Source organism: Lipotes vexillifer, unplaced genomic scaffold (assembly GCF_000442215.2).
Source record: "Lipotes vexillifer unplaced genomic scaffold, Lipotes_vexillifer_v1.1 scaffold297, whole genome shotgun sequence".
Lineage (NCBI taxonomy): Eukaryota > Metazoa > Chordata > Mammalia > Artiodactyla > Lipotidae > Lipotes > Lipotes vexillifer.
Window position 1 is genome coordinate 1144171 of NW_006772098.1, and position 17437 is coordinate 1161607.

Here is a 17437-nt window from a genome sequence, read left to right on the forward strand (position 1 = left end):
TCAGTACATTTCTCTGACCCTCTTAGTATATCAGTATATCCTCCCAAACACAGATAGAGGATTCCTAGAAATATTCGCAAAGTTATTATCTAAATACAAAGAGTTCAAGGAAAATTTAGCCAGAAATAAAATACTTTAAACACTGAAAAAATTGCATTAAATCATATCTTGGGAAAGAGATAAGTTGGCAACATGACAAATAAAATTCAAAAGCATAGTATCTGTTCTGTTCAACTGATTAGCTAATAGATTTGTGAGATACTCAAATGAAAATGGCAATTAAGAAAATGTAAAAGCATTTGATGCAGAAAATAACTAAAAACGCAGCAAAAATATTCATAAGATAAAGGTAAAAATCAATACAGAATACAAGATTAGCCAAACAGTTTTGCTTGGTTCATATAATAGTAATAATTGATATTATAAGATATAATCCACACTTGAAGAAACAAATAGTTATTGGATATACACAGGATTTCTACATCTACAACGTTTTTGGTTTTCCTAAGATTCAGTTGTACACAGAGGTGGTATGGTTGCTTGGGAAAAGCAGTGAACCATAAGTCAAAGTACCTGGAAACTAGGATCAACTCTGTCAGTACCAGTTTTATGAAATTTGACCAAATCTTAGCCACTCTTGTTCAGCAGCTTTATCCATGGAATGCACTAATAATATCTGTCCCACTTACGTGTCGGGTTTCTGTGAAGATCAAGTGGAGATTAGTAGATAGAAGGGCTTTGAAAGTTAAAAGTTCTATGTAAATGTGAGCTCTTAATATACTGACGTTGTTCTTGTGATTCCAGATTTGGTTTCAAGAGGCAAAACAGAGATCAAACTGTAATACGCTAGCTCAGAAATTATTATTGGTAATAGTGGAATAATTTGTCAACCTTAATTCTGACAATTTGTATTCACCTCATTTGCAGTGAAATGAGGCAACAACACACTGTGTTCCATGATTTTACAGACTTCCCTGAATGAGCACATATGGTACATTTAGCTAAGGATATTTTAATAGGTGCCGTTTATTATGAGTTGATCTCTTGTAACAATATTACACAGCTGATATGTGTTTCCCTTAGAAGATCACGTTGTCTATTTTATACATTATCTGGATATTGATTTTTTGTTTTTTTAGCCACTTACCCCAGCTCATAATTGACCCAAGGGAATGACAACTCCCTGAAATCCGTCAAAGCACAAAGGCTTGTCAACCTTACATGAATTGCCGTTTATGGACGTTTTGCTTGCCTTCTTTCCAAAAATTTATTTCATATGGAAAATACTTGTTTGCATACCGTTTGCCTTTGAAGACACCTGTTTTCCAGTTAATCTCCAATTCTTCACATACAAACAGAAAGCCATTGATTAGTTTTAAATGACTTTCGGTTCTAAATTAAGTATTGAGAGGGAGAAAGGAATGTATTTAAATGGTTAAATCACCTTACCTGCCTTGGCTGCTGAGTTATATATACTCTGTAGTTTTCATCAATGAACCCATTGCACAGAGGAAGGTTGTGGGAGACAAAGGCAAAAGTAAGGAGACAGAACACTTCCACTCACCACAGATGAAAGGAGTCTCATCTGAATTATCAGCACAATCGTTCACAAAATCACACAGCTTGTCCTTGGCAATGCAGTGCTTGTTAGCGCATGTGAATTCTTGAGCCGTACACGTTCTGTCTGCGCTAAGCAGGGGGGAACAATCTTGAAAAGAAATATCATCCACTGCTACATCTCCTATGTAACTGATACCACGTTTTGCCCTGAAGACAACCTTTAAAAAAAATAAAGCCAATATCAGTTGACTGGCCCATCAAGAATTCAAAACTTGGGGCAAACAGTAAATACAGTACAGAACATAAGGGCTTGAATCTGATAAAGATGACCCCGTAATCCCTACAATGAAACTGACCCAGGAAGTTTGAGGGATATCGAAGATCTCTACCACACTCAACATGTAAGGATGTGGGAGTGGCAACACCATTGTCTCTTGTCTAGATTTTTAGGATACAGGGCCTAAGAAACTGGCAGGAGTCACCTACCACTGCGGCCTCTGCAACTCGCAGACCCAAAACAAAACCTGCTCACTTCTGACAGCCTCACCACACGTGGAAGCAGGAGGTCAACCAGGTGACGGAATGCACCAAGAGACAGAAGATGCAAGCATATCTTTTACTTTATTTCATCCACTTCTTGCCATTCCTCTGATCTGTTCAACTCAACTATTTGAAATCTAAAATACGTCTAACCTCAAAACTATGAATTTTTTTAATTGGCCACATCTTTGGACTTGAAATGATTGTGATGTGCCTTTGTTTAATGTATGCGATGAACGAAATTCTCCTGTGTGCCACTGCTGGACAGTGAGATCCCACTTCTACAGACTTTGATAGAACTGATGAAAAACAGTCACAGGACTCACTAAAGTTTTCAAAGTGAAACTAATTCAGACAGCTTCTACTGAATTTGTCTGCAAGTTAAATATGTATTTGTGTGTTAACATAAGAAATATTCATATATTTTAAAGTAAATTTAGGACAATTAGAGATGCATTAACAAGAAATACCTATTTACCTCCATGATTTTTATACAAAATAGTTATTGTCATCAAACTCCCAAACATCTTTTTACCAAATCTAAACAATTATTTTTCTTGAAAGAAGTAATTAGTTTTTCCTTAAGATGTGTTATGCTTTTATACTATTGTATGAAAACCTAGTTGCTTTCCTTTTAAGATGAGAGAATAGAATAACAGAAAATCATGCCTTTCACATTATTATAAAAAAGCAAATAAATGTACAATTTTTATATAAATTCATGTATCAAATTTACATAAAAGGCATACATTTGTTTTCTTCAGAGAAGATGTGCTGGAAAAGAAAAATAAATTTGTAAGGTAGATTAAGATCTTGGATGTGATTAAGATGAGGTGAAACTAGAAAGAATAATGACTACAACTCTTTTATAAGAAAATTGAGCCCAAGAAAAACATGGATACACAAATTGAAAAAGGTACTGTATTATCTGAATATATCTGAACATTTAATTTAAATCTGTGAGACAATGCTCTGTGATTAAGAAATCAGATAATCTAATGCCACACGATGTTGGTTAAGATTCCATAGACTTTAATACTGAATGTGATTAAACATTTTTTCAAAAGCAATTATGATATATTTTTTTCTGGTAAAATAAAAGCTGGGTCAATTATTTTGTAAAATTTAGGAAGCAATAGAGCATAGCATTTGTATTATGGACTTGTAGATGACCTGCCTGTGTTTAAAGCGTATCACTGCCATTGTAGTTATATAAGTAGGGCAAGTTACCCAAGTTCTAGGTATTTCTGTGCCAAATCTATAAAATGCAGGTAATAAAGGTAGGTACCTCATACAGTTACAGGAGTAAATTTTTTGTTCATAGAACAGAACTTAGCACTTAGTAAGTGCCAGGTATGTGATTGCTCTAGTTATAAAAATTATTATAATTAAATGCGATGTTTAAATTGGGGGTTCCCAAATATAACTCTGAAAACTACCCAATGCTGTATACTTTTACTCAAGGGTTAAAGGCACTCATGTTTCTGAGGCTAAAGGGACTGATACTGTAAAAATGGAAGAACCATGGATAGTATGTGTGTCTCACTACTATTTCTCCAGTGCATAGTAATGTGCTTGCACATAGTAGGTTCTTGATATGTTTTTACTGAAGGAATGACTGAATCACATTAAACATCAAATATTCAGAAACCATTAATATTTCATTTTAAGATTCAAACAACATGGGCATATTTCTCTTCAAATTTCAATGTGAAAAATTAAATTTCAGAAAGACTAAATTAATAATTGATTCCTCTGCTTAAATCCCTCTTAATGTTTTTGTTTGTTTTTTTTGGGGGTTTTGTTTTGTTTTGTTTTGTTTTTTGCGGTACGCGGGCCTCTCACTGCTGTGGCCTCTCCCGTTACGGAGCACAGGCTCCGGACGCGCAGGCTCAGCGGCCATGGCTCACGGACCCAGCCGCTCCGCGGCATGTGGGATCTTCCCAGACTGGGGCACGAACCCATGTCCCCTGCATCGGCAGGCAGACTCTCAACCATTGCGCCACCAGGGAATCCCTTAATGTAGCTTTGAACATGATTTTACCATGCAAATATTCTACTTGCACAGACTAGTTAAGAATTCACTGCCTGAAGTGGAAGCCGATGCCTGGCAGCAGCACAGCCTTCTGCATGTTCTCGCTGATGATTCTTCTTGCCTCAGTTAGCAGGTCTTGGAGGTTAAACAGGTGGAATCCTCAATAAATTTCATACTGTGCAAAAGGCCACTAAACTGCTGTCCAGTCTTTTCGTCTTCAGGCTGAACTTACTTCTTATCCATTTCCTAAATTATCTACAAATGACCCATGAGAAAACTGGGTCCCAGCAAGAGGTCAAAAATATATGGGATTTATTATAGCTAACATTCTAAGAAATGGGGGATAGTGTTGTATCAATGCCTTTAAACAGCTGTATCTAGCCTGTGCTTCCAGTGGAGTTGAAAGGGGCTGATCTATCAGATATGGCATGTGATTGTAGATACAGTTACGGAATATTCACAGCTGATTTGGTTACTCTCGCTACATATTGCATTTCCAGTCCTCTGTATAATTAGCAAAGATATTATAGCTTGTATCTATAGATAAGTGGCCCTAAATTCAAGGAATTAAGCCCTGTGCAGTTATGACTAAGAAAAAATGTTCTCTGACATAAATGGCTCTGGATTCCCACTCTCCCTTATCTAATCTTAAATCTTAATAGCTAAGCTTTACCTTCCAATAAACACCCCTTCTGTCAAAAACGAAACAAAACAAAACAAAACAAGCAAAAACTCCAAAAGCAAAAATCACACACATCCATGGAGCTCCTGTTTTCCTGATAATCCATAAAAAAAATAAAATTCACACTAAATATCTTGGCACATAATTACTTTCAGTTTAAACCTTTTATTCTATGTATTACTTGTTCTTTTCCTTTATTTTTCGGTCTTATCCTCCTAATATTATTGTAATCTACATGAAGACAAATACAGCATCACCCAATTTTGTGCCTCTGAAAATATTTTTCAGTCAAGTAAATCTGTTTTCTCTAATAAGGTTCAACAATATAGTGTACTTTCAAAGGTCTCTTTAATTGGGTTTGAAATAAACTAATGTAATTACTCTGCAGTCTCTAAGAATATATTTGCAAAACAGTGGGAGGTGTTCTTAATATGTAGGAGCCTGACTGTGGAGGCAGGAGATGGTTGTCACTAAAATGAGATGTTCCTAGAAAAATGGTTGCCTCTTTGGGAAAAAAAAAATTAGGGCATTTCAGAACCACAAATTCCTTATGGAAAATGCTGTATGGAGTGGTGAGCGTTCATAGAGCACATCAGAAAGGGAAAGAGAGACAAGACGACAAGGGGTAGAGGAAATAAATTAAAATTAAAGAATCAACAAAACTCAATCATCACCTAAATACTTGGATTACAAACCTGTATATGCGAATGAACGCCTAAAAACACCTCTATTTTTTTCCACTGTGCACCTTGCTGTCCGCTTTGAGCCCACAGTTTAGAAGTAACATTGTCTATCTTGCTGAGTACCTGCAGAGATAAATCAAGTAAGAAGTGTTGAAATATTTTACCTTGACAAATTCTAAACATATATAATTCTCCCAGTAATTTGTTTTCATCAACATGAATCCCTGAGAGAAAAGCTCAGACATTTTTCATTAGATGTCTTTGTTTTCTAGAACAGCACTGTGTCCCCAGGGTACCTCATGAGCTTTGTGTAATAAAGTTGTGCATGAATATCTGTCAGTCAAGTCTGAAGTTACCTGGCACCATTTGATTAAGAACTCTTAACTACCTTAGTTTTTAAAAATCTGACAGCAAGAACAATTGGAAGTCTCAATATTAAATAATATTCATGTAGTCACATGAAAAGCACAGAATTATTTACTAAACACAGTTTTGAGAATGACATTAGGTTCAGTGGGGATGGTGATGTTACAATGGGAGTCCATTCAATTCCAACAGCACATATGGGTGATGTGAGTGGGCACCTACTCATCTAAGCCAGCAAGAGCTCCCCACCCAACAAACGGACCCTCATTCTAAAGGGAAATTGAGAATCATCTCAGCAAACAAATTATCATGGCTCTTCTTTTAGAATGACACAAAATGAGCCATGAAGAATAATTAAATAGGGAAGAGCAGTAGAGTTCCACATTTTAAAATAATTGACTTAGATGATGTATTTAATTATTTCACAACACTATTTTTTTTACATCTTTATTGGAGTATAATTGCTTTACAATGGTGTGTTAGTTTCTGCTTTATAACAAAGTGAATCAGTTATACATATACATATGTTCCCATATCTCTTCCCTCTTGCGTCTCCCTCCCTCCCACCCTCCCTATCCCACCCCTCTAGGTGGTCACAAAGCAACGAGCTGGGCTCCCTGTACAACACTAATTTTTAATAATACAATGCGTGTAACCAATTCATTATTCACATAAAGGGTTTGGGGAGGTTTTGACTTTTGAAAGTGAAGGTAACTTTGAATGCTTTCATGATCAGTTTTTTAAAAATTAAATGCAGGGGACTTCCCTGGTGCCGCAGTGGTTACGAATCCGCCTGCCAATGCAGGGGACACGGGTTCGAGCCTTGGCCCGGGAAGATCCCACATGCCACGGAGCAACTAAGCCCGTGTGCCACAACTACTAAGCCTGTGCTCTAGAGCCCATAAGCCACAACTACTGAGCCCTCACGCCACAACTACTGAAGCCCATGCACCTAGAGCCCGTGCTCTGCAACAAGAGAAGCCACAGCAATGGGAAGCCCACACACTGCAACGAAGAATAGCCCCCGCTCGGTGCAACTAGAGAAAGCCCGTGCGCAGCAACAAAGACCCAACGCAGCCAAAATTAAATAAATAAATTTATTTTAAAAAAATTAAATGCAAATGGTTATTTTTATAGAGCTAGAGTTTCTAGAGTCATATAAAAGATTGTATGTGGCTAGCAAAGATATCACTAAATTCTTGAATTCAAGTTGAATCAACATATTATTAAAGTCAAGAAAATAGAATTTCTAAAGAATATAAAAATCTTTTTTGAAGGATACTAAAAAGAATGTATAGGAATTAGATCTTCTTTGTATGAATACGGCTCTATACACAAATCACTAAGGAAAACTGTGTTCATGCAACATAGTAATGCAATATTTAATGTTATTTTACTCAGCTGTGTACAAAATAAGGATCATATGTATTACCATTTTAATTATTTGATAATTAACTACTTATAAAATTTTAAGGTTGTTTTATAATTTTTCATCTACTAACACAAAATCTTATTCTGAAAAAATGAAAGCCTATTTCAGATAATTAATCTCAACCACAAAATATACCTGGTAAGTAATTTCCATTTTTCTGATGCAAACCCTGTAGTTAGCTGTATTGATTGTTTTGTCTAAAACCATTTTTAAAAACTCAGTGAGACACAAATGGTAAGTTGTCACATCAATCCTCAAGACTACTTGGATGCTTTCAGATTATTAAACATGCACACATACATATACACCAACAAGTTTACTCAAACTGTTTTTGGTGAGAAATCTCACCTATAATAAATAAAACTATTCTTCCAAAATTGCTTTATAAATTTAACATGTTTCCAATAAAAAAAAGTAACAGCATTTTAAAAATAAGATATGTTTATCTAATTTGGGGAGGAAAATAATATTTAATATGGCCAGGAAAATCCTAGAATAAGACAGTTAAAAAATGAGAAAAAATACCTAATATAAAAATTACATCAAGCTACTAGGAAAGAAGTGGTTAAGCAGCTGATCTGCAGTCTATTTCTATTTACTGGGGAAAAATAAAGCAGGTAGCCCAAGTGCAATCTCTTTGCAAATATACTAAACATAGACTTCTTGGAAAACAAATTAATGCTATTTGACAGGGGGAGAGACCTTATCTATGGCTTCTTTTAGCGAGATATCCCTGGTCTAAAACTGCTCATGTAAACAATTCTGAAATCTGGGGATTTATTTTTCAGACATGGCTTCTTGGAAAATGTCACGTAAGCTATGAAACAGAGTATAAACGGAGATGCTTCAAAATTGAGTTGGCTTCTCTGTGTAAATGATGTGTCTATACATATACTTACAAACCTTATCTATTATATAAGGCATGTCTAATAGGGGAAGACAGGATCTAGGGGATCTGCATTAAAATTGCAGAACCTCTTTCTGTTTTGTCCGTAAAACTTGGTCATCTAAAAGAAACCAGGACCCCCTGGAAAAATAGTTACCTTCAGGGATGGAACAGGATAACAAAAAGATGAGTCTGGAACATCTTCTTGGCCAGAAAGAAAGGAAATGATCAAAGAATGACTGGACTTGTCAAAGAGACATAGAAGTCAGTTTAAAGGGTCTCCTATAACTGAATCTGGGACAATGTAAGAACCAATAAATAGTAATAGTGTTGACAACAAATTGGATAAAATGGGAATCCATGAGTCCACACTGATATAAATCAATAAATGGAGAATTTTTCTAGCAAGAGAAAAGCAACCTACAAATGTAGACAGAATAATGGAGTTAGACACAAATAGGCAATCATCGTAGTAAAATTAATGTGGCAAAAAATACTAAAGGAAGCAAAAATCAGTGGGTATAATTGAGTTGAGATCAGGATTTTACATACTCTCAAAATATCTCATCACAAAATATTTACTGATAACAAAGGGAACAAAAGTACTGAGACCAATAGACATCATGTACTAACCAATGGGATGCAATAAAAATAATACAATATTGGTTATATTACAGGGAAAAAATGCTTAACATTGAACAAATCCAATTTGAAGGACATTTCACAAAATGACTGGATTATAACCTTTAAAAATGTCAAGATCACAAAGTTTAAGAGAAATGAAGGAATTACTTCAGTTTTAAAGACACTAGGGACTTCCCTGGTGGTATGGTGGTTGAGAATCCACCTGCCAGTGCAGAGGACACGGGTTCCATCCCTGGTTCGGGAAGATCCCACATGTCACGGAGCAACTAAGCCCATGCACCACAATTACTGAGCCTGAGCTCTAGAGCCTGCGAGCCACAACTACTGAGCCCATGTGCCACAATGACTGAAGCCTGCGTGCCTAGAGCCTGTGCCCCACAACGAGAAGCCACGACAATGAGAAGCTCATGCACCATAACGAAGAGTAGCCTCCCTGCTCGCCACAACTAGAGAAAGCCCGCACGCAACAACAAAGACCCAACGCAGCCAAAAATAAAATAAAAATAAATAAATTTATAAAAAATTAAAAAATAAAGACACTAGAAAGAAATAACAATGGAGTGTGATAAGTAATTCTGTATTCAACTCAATTTTTCCTATAAAAGATGTTATTGGGACAATGGGCAAAAACCCAGAATCTCTGAGTGAAAGGTAGAATGCAGTTGTCTGTGAGATTCTTGCAACCTTTTGTGAGTATGAAACAATTTATTTTGTTTTACAAAAAAACAATTTGAAAGAGAATATTGGAGAATGTAGCACCACTATATCAAAGACGGCAAGAAGGCACATCCGAATATCACCAAATTATATATATTCATTTGATTGTGTTATTCTCAGAATACTGATACTGAAACCTGTATGACATATTTCAAGGGTAAAACAGTATTACACAGAAGCTGTAACCTCAGAATAAAGACCATAATCATAAATAGAATAGTTTAAAGAAATCCTATTAGCCATTCAGGTCCAATTCTACTAAAGCTTTTTTTCAACCATACTGTTTTCAAACCAGTGAAGTGTTGATAACTGTCCATTTTCATTTATTAGCAGACTACATATTTTAATAACACTAAATTATACAATATGAGTTTTTGTAGAAGAAATTCAGAATATGCAATTGCCTAAGCAGTACCTGGAGAGAACCAACTGTGGCACCATTCATATGAGTCCAGAACACCAGGGTACATTTTGGTCCCGTGCGTGAAATAACAGGAGTGAGGATGTCAGCCATGTCACCAAACTTTCCATTTGAGCTATCAGCATACAGGTACCAGCCATCTGCGGTATTTCTGGGGAAAGAATGATGCATTTATCAGGTAAAAAAAGAAAATCATAAAATACAGTTTGTCATTAACCATATTTTATTGTTCTAAAATTTCTCCTAAAAGTATAACAATGTTTTTAGAACAATGGTGATGTATAAATAATTCTACTATTTTGATTTTGAATCCATGTGTCCATTGGTACAATGTACAAAAATTATGGTAAAGGCTGAAATCATTAGGCCTAATATGTAATAACTTGGTTGATTTTTTTATAATAATAATGCTGATACTCTGATCAGTTCTGTAGAGTTTTTTTATGTGGATAAAATGAGACATTGAAGCATTGAATACATTTAGAAGAGGCATAAAAAGAACAAAAATGCAAATAATTAAAGTATGAAAAAGAGAAAGGAAACTGTCTTGGATTTCTACTCACTGGTCTAAAAGGCTTTCAGGTTCAAATTTATTTTATCTATTAATTTAGGTCAGTTTTACTTAAACATATTTTAATAAGCAGGTAGATAACCTTTTAATGTTGTTTTAAGTAAAGAAGGGTATTTGTTGGTTCACATAACTGAAAAGTATAGGGGATACACTAGCTTCAGGCACAGTTGGATCCAGGGGCACACACACTGTTATCAGGACTCAAGTCTCTCCATCATTTGGCTTACGTGGGTAGATAATTTTTAAAGTGTGTCTTTTTTTTTCCCTAGTTCCAAACCAGAGAGGGAAAATACTGATGGAAACACTTAAATATCAATGTAATCTTGCCATAAGGGATAGAGTTTATGCCCCCATTTTAATTACGAATTCAAAAAAGAGATAATAAAACATTAAAGACATGCTATGTAACACACAGCTTTTTGAAATATTAAATAAGGAAGTGATTCCTCAAAATTCGGACATTCTGGCACTCTAATTTCTTTGATTGATTATATTTCACACCACTTTTTCACCACATGTGATACTAGTACCATGGAGTTTAAACTTGCTACTTATTAAAACCATTTTGAAAGTTTTATCTTTTTTTTTTTTGAGGAAAGACATGAATCATTAATAGAAAATGGAGAGAAAGAGAGAGGTATTCATTCAGTAACCACATATTTATTGAGTCAGTCTTTCCAGTGTTACTTGTCCAAGGCACTGGGAATGTGCTGTGGGCAAAAGACATGGCAGGGCGGGCCTCTGACCTCAGCACTTACTAGACAGGCAACATTAGGCAGGTTATTCAACCTCTCTGAACCTATCGGTTTCTTCATTTATAAAACAGGATAGCTCCACGTTATTACTAGGAGTTAGAAATAAAATAAGTGGACTTTCTATCACAGTACTGGCCCATCTTACATATTTAATAAATGGTAGTTGTGATTTGTGGTTATGTTTATGTCATTAGTTGCTGCTAGTAAAGAATTTAGTGCCCTGTGAACTACACAGGGTATGAATTAAGACTGCTTTTAAGAGCTAGGATTATTATATTAATTTTTCTGAATTGTGTGCCAATGAATAAAAAGTTCCAGCTTTGTTCCTTGTGTGTGTTTAATATCCCAGGACCCCAGAGATGCTGAGAACAAAGATGAATACATGAATTCTTCATTGGTTCACAGATTCACTATGATCCAGCACAATTTTAGTAGATATATTTTCCCCAAAATTGACAAACTGATTCTAAGCTTAATATGGAAATCCAAAGGACTAAGAATAGCCAATTTTATCACAAAGGAGAACAAAGTTAGACAATTTACTCTACCAGATACTGATTCATTATAATGGTAGAATAATCAAGACAGGGTGGTATTGAAGTAAAGACGGAAAAATGGGCCAGGGAAATCGATAAAAGAGTCCTGAAAATTCTACATATATATATACATCTGATTTATGAAAAGCTTAGCTCTTCAGAGCAGTGAAGGAAAGGACAATCTTTTCAATGTGGATTGAATAAATTAGGTAGCCTTGTGGGGAAAAAACGAAACTTGACCCCTATTTCACAGCATTCAAAAATAATAAATTGCAGGTAGAATGTACCTGAAATGTGAAAGGTAAAACAACAAAGCTTGCCTAAGATACATAACAGTATCTTCATGATATGAGACTGAGAATTTTTAATAATATATAAGGATTACTATCCATAAGGGGAAATACAAAAAATAGGACTGTATTCAAATTAAGGATTTCAGTTTATCAGAGATACCAATATGATGATCAAGGCCAACCAGTGAATGGGAGAAAACATTTGCATCCCATTTAACGAATGTTACTCTTACTATCTACTGTATGTCATGCACTATGCCAGATGTTCAACAATGCCTGTGTGTGTGTAGTGTGTGTATGTCTTTATACATACATATTATATAACTACATACATACAAGGAAGAACAGAATGAAATGTCCCCAAATGCTAATATGTTTTTATCTTTGTTTGGGGGCCACGGCTATTTTCCTTCCTACACAGTGCCTGGTTCACAGTAGACTCTCCAAAAGTACTTGATAAACAAAATACACAAGGTAGTTTAAAATCAGTTCAGCACATGTGGAAATAAATAGACCAATGGAGTGACAGAACTGTAGAGTCAGATGAAATTACACAGGAAAAGTTGATAATAATATATTCCAGGATGGGGGAGAAAAAAACATAAAAAGACAGAACAATGTTAGAGACCACGGAAGAATTAAGTGACTAAAAGTCACAATTCTAGTAATGATAAAAGCATCTACTCAATGGTTCTTCAACTAGAGGTCCCTGTACTAATTTCCCAGAAACTACACGATGAAAAATGTTAATGTTTAATTTCCCCAATACAGTATAACTTGAGAAAATTCAGTCACAATAATAAATTTAAAATAAATTATTCAAACAATTCTTTATAATTATATATCCTTGAAATATATATATTTCAACTGCAAGGAAAACGAAAAAAGGGAGACATGCCAGGAGATCAATTTGAAAAATGCAAATAACAATACTGCATTTGTGTTTTTACACTGCCCCACAAACACCATACTAGTGTAAAAGTATATCATTCAGTCACCAGTCTTCTATGCATTAATTGGGGGCACATGATGTATGTATGATTCCTAATGGAAAAATGAAGAATTATACAAACACTTGCCTATGTCTGAGATGAGATTATCTGAGCATGTACCTGCAAAGGAAATCAACTGCCCTCCTGGGACGAACACAGCAGTAATGATCACACCTAACAGTGCTGTCACTCATAAAATAACAGCATCTCTCTACCAGCCTTCAAATTGTCATTTCTCAAACAGGGCTGGAAGTAGGATGTTTTATAGAAATATACCTTTCCTAACAAAACACATCATAAACCACACAGTAGTAAAGGTTTAGAGAAAGCAGTGCTTTACACTCAGGTGCTGCAAAAATAAAGATCCCAGGCGATGATGTATAAGTCATTAAAAAGTCATTTATTAAAAGAGATCTGATTTACAGTCCAAGCTATTTTAAAGAACGTTGCCTAAGCCTCATAGGAGAATCAGTTTCTAAAGTCTTAATATTACACAAATTTAAAAATTGACATTTTTCCCCCTTATTTGAGAATCACCGGGGTATTCACCCTAATTAAATTAATAAGAAAAAATACCCTTGCATGGACAAATAAAAATATTCTTGAGTTAGGTCAATTGACCTTTAATACTTGTACAGTATAAGGGACATATTCTTCAGGCTTATCCTTTGGGTTGAGATACAGCCTGTGATTGATTATGATGATGTAGACTGTTATAACATACCTGATGGGCTATGAGCTACTGAAAGTTGTCATGAACTTGATTACTTTCATGAGAAACAGAAAATACAAACTGTTCAACAGTACAATCCTCCTAGGGGTTTCCACAGCATTACCCTCGTGTCTGTGGTGCACCAACCTTGCTATGTGCAACTGCTCCCCACCCCTCCCACCAACTCCACGGTCTGACCCACCAACTACTGGAGGTTCTTAAATAAGACGGAACACTCAGAGTTCTTATGTGGGATTTTTAGAATATAAATTAAGGAAAAAGGAACATTCCTTCTTGAATGTCAAGGCATGCTTCCCCTCCATCCTCCCACCCCACCAACCAAGGTTTGAAACCGGCTCTGTCGGACTCCAAAATTCCACACACACCCTATAGACTCTGCTGGAGTATTGCAGAAGAAACCAAACAAACAAACAAAAAAGTTTCTATTTGACCTTATTGGTCCTTTATAATACACATCTGATCCTACCATCCTGCTAGAACTCTTCAACACACCTTTACTGACTCAAAGTGAGATCCTTGAACTAACCTGTATGTTCCTGGATGGCAAGTAAATAAGAAGCCTCAGTAAAATACACATCAATTCATTACACACACTGTCAGATCAGTGGACACTTTTTTTCATAGTGAGACTTTCTAGATAACTGAAGCAGTGAATTAATTTGCATTCTGGCGCAAGCTCTTTTATATCGTTATGTATTTGTAACTAACAGTCCACAGGAGGTGGGAGATAGATGGGCCCCTGGGCCAGACAGCTGGTGCTTATCAAGTGGAGTAAAATTGAAGCTTTGTTCTCACCCAGGAACTCCAAGGACAAAGCTAGTGGCAGAAGCTGAGCTCTGCTGAAGTAAAGAGATAAGGTGCCCACTCCTGAGGTCAAGGAAGACTTCCCTCTGCACATGTGCAGGAAGACTTCTTGGGGATCAAAAAGGGAGGGGCGCACCACCCCATAATATGTGTGCACATGCACCCACAGGCCTCTGTGGTGGGATCAATCTTAGCAAAAAGCTGAGCACGCATGTTGGGGAGGGTCCTGGAAACATTCAGGTGTGAAAAAAACACGAGAAAATTGGCCAAAGGTAAACAAAGACCTGGAAGGACTGTCCTGTGTAAGTGAATTAAATCACGTCTTTTATGGCACTCCTCATTCAGGATGCCCCCAGTCCCCTCCAGGTGTGTATCCCTGCTTTGCTTCTGACTTACTGTTCTCCTTCTTAGAGAGGACACCATACCCTTTCTCTCTGGATGTGTATTTCTGCCTTGCTGCTGTCTTAAATAAACAAACTGTTTGTCTGTGTGCTCTCCCACATGTTATGCTGTGTCTCCAATAATAAACTTTGTACCTGTTTTTACAGTTTTTGCCTCCTTAAAACATTCTTGCTTTCAAATGGGGGAAAGAGCTAGGGCCACTTTGCTTCTATCCCCTAGCCCCTGGTGGTCTAGTGGCTAGGATTCCTGGTTTTCATCCAGGCTACCCAGGTTCAATTCCTGGGCAGGAAACGAAGATCTCCCTTCAGGACCACTCACTGCTGTCTTCTCTGAGATCACCCAGAGTGGTCTTTCATACTGAATTGGTATATAACCGGGGTCAGAGAATATTTTTCTGTAAAGGCCATACGGTCTTTGTTACAATTATCAGCTCTGTCTTTGTGGCATAAAAGCATCTATGGACTACTTAAATGAATGATTATAGCCATGTTCCCAATACAACTAAATTAACAAAAACAGGCATCAGACCAGAATTGGCCCACAGGCCATAATTTGTTCACCACCATTCTATGGATAGAATTCTCAATTCATCAGGATCTGAGAAATAACTTTCTATACTAATATCCAGCTTCATCTTTCATATATTACTTTACTCAGACACCGAGATTTATACCCATCATATAGGTTCATGCAGTTACTTGGATACATCATGTACTTTATTTCCTCTGTCTCCCTTACACTGGTCTTTCTCCTGAGCACACATATAACCTCTACTCTTGGTCTTTCCCCTATACTACTTTGATTTACCTTCCACAACATATCTCAAGTACACTCTCATTTCCAAGCCTTCTTAAATTCCTACACTCAAAATCCCCTGATTCAAAATCACCCCTCACTTAAGAATTCCATATCATTTTATACATAACTTTTTATTTTTATTTTATTTTATTATTATTTTTTTTTTTGTGGTACCCGGGCCTCTCATTGTTGTGGCCTCTCCCGTTGCGGAGCACAGGCTCCGGACGCGCAGGCTCAGCGGCCATGGCTCACGGGCCCAGCCGCTCTGCGGCATGTGGGATCCTCCCGGACCGGGGCACGAACTTGCGTCCCCTGCATCAGCAGGCGGACTCTCAACCACTGCGCCACCAGGGAAGCCCTATACATAACTTTTAGATGCATTTTTCATATTAGATTTTAATTCATTGAATATGAAGTTATATGCCTCACTAGATCATAAATATACAAAGGCACATATTTTAACTTATTTATTAAAGTATCTAGAATACTTTATAAAATGGCTTAAACTCAATTGGTACTTAATAAATATTTCCTGAATATGTTGCTAAATAAGCAGGAGATATTTCTTGCTTTTCTATAACAAAATTCTCCTTTACACATACAATTTGCATTTCAATTTTGAAAAAGGATTTACAATTTTAGCAGCTTTTGGATTTCTCTTTCCTAGTCTTATGAAACCAAATATGAAGAAAAAGCATTTGTTGAAATTTTATATAACCACCTGTTTTGCCAATTCAAATTCAATAACAAAGGTATTACAGTCAACTACTTTAATTAAGAGAACCCATGGTTCTTGTTTCAATATTGTACGACATTCACTGGAGAATAGCTCTTTGTGAGGCAAGAAGAAACACATTTAAAAAAAAATCAACTGACAAATTTAAAACTCTAAGAAATTACACAATGTAGTTATATTTATTTATGATGTAATTCCAAAACAGGAATTCAGAAGGCTCACTAAAATATGTATATTCTTTGTTAAAAAGATTTCAGGTCAAAGAAACACTAGCTTCTACAATGTATAAAATATGGGAATTTTTAGAATCAGTCTTTAAATTAGTACGCCTTTAAATTAGGGAGTATTAAATAATAGTTTATTATTTGATACTCGCAACAAACCTAAGATGGTAGGATTATACATTACTATTTCATACATGAGATATCTAAAATTAAACAATTTGCCAACGGTAATTCCCTTGGTAAATATTGAAGTCAGGACTGGAGTTAGATTCATCTCCCCATATTTTATACTCTAAACTAGTTGTCCTCTAAGGATGGTGTCTGGACCAGCAGCATCAGCATCACCCGGAAACTTATTTAAAGTGCCAATTCTTGGGCCCTATCTCAGACCTACTGAATCAGGGACTCTGGGGTAGGGCTTAGCAATCTGTTTAAAAATTGTTTCAGGGGCTTCCCTGGTGGCGCAGTGGTTGAGACTCCGCTTGCCGATGCAGGGGACACGGGTTCGCGCCCCGGTCCGGGAAGATCCCACATGCCACGGAGCGGCTGGGGCCCTGAGCCATGGCCACTGAGCCTGCGCGTCCGGAGCCTGTGCTCCGCAACGGGAGGGGCCACAACAGGGAGGG

The 17437-nt window shown here is 36.5% G+C and overlaps 1 protein-coding gene across 1 annotated transcript in view; it reads right to left on the reverse strand.

The window, feature by feature from the left end:
• The window catches only part of MALRD1 (MAM and LDL receptor class A domain containing 1), a 608458-nt gene that overhangs the window by 358006 nt on the left and 233015 nt on the right, over positions 1-17437 (reverse strand). The window contains exons 22-24 of the mRNA XM_007447298.1: positions 9962-10118; positions 5513-5623; positions 1565-1778 (exon numbers count right to left, since the gene is read on the reverse strand). Of these exons, the coding sequence (XP_007447360.1) occupies positions 1565-1778; positions 5513-5623; positions 9962-10118 (482 nt within the window). The remainder of the gene's footprint in view (positions 1-1564; positions 1779-5512; positions 5624-9961; positions 10119-17437) is intronic.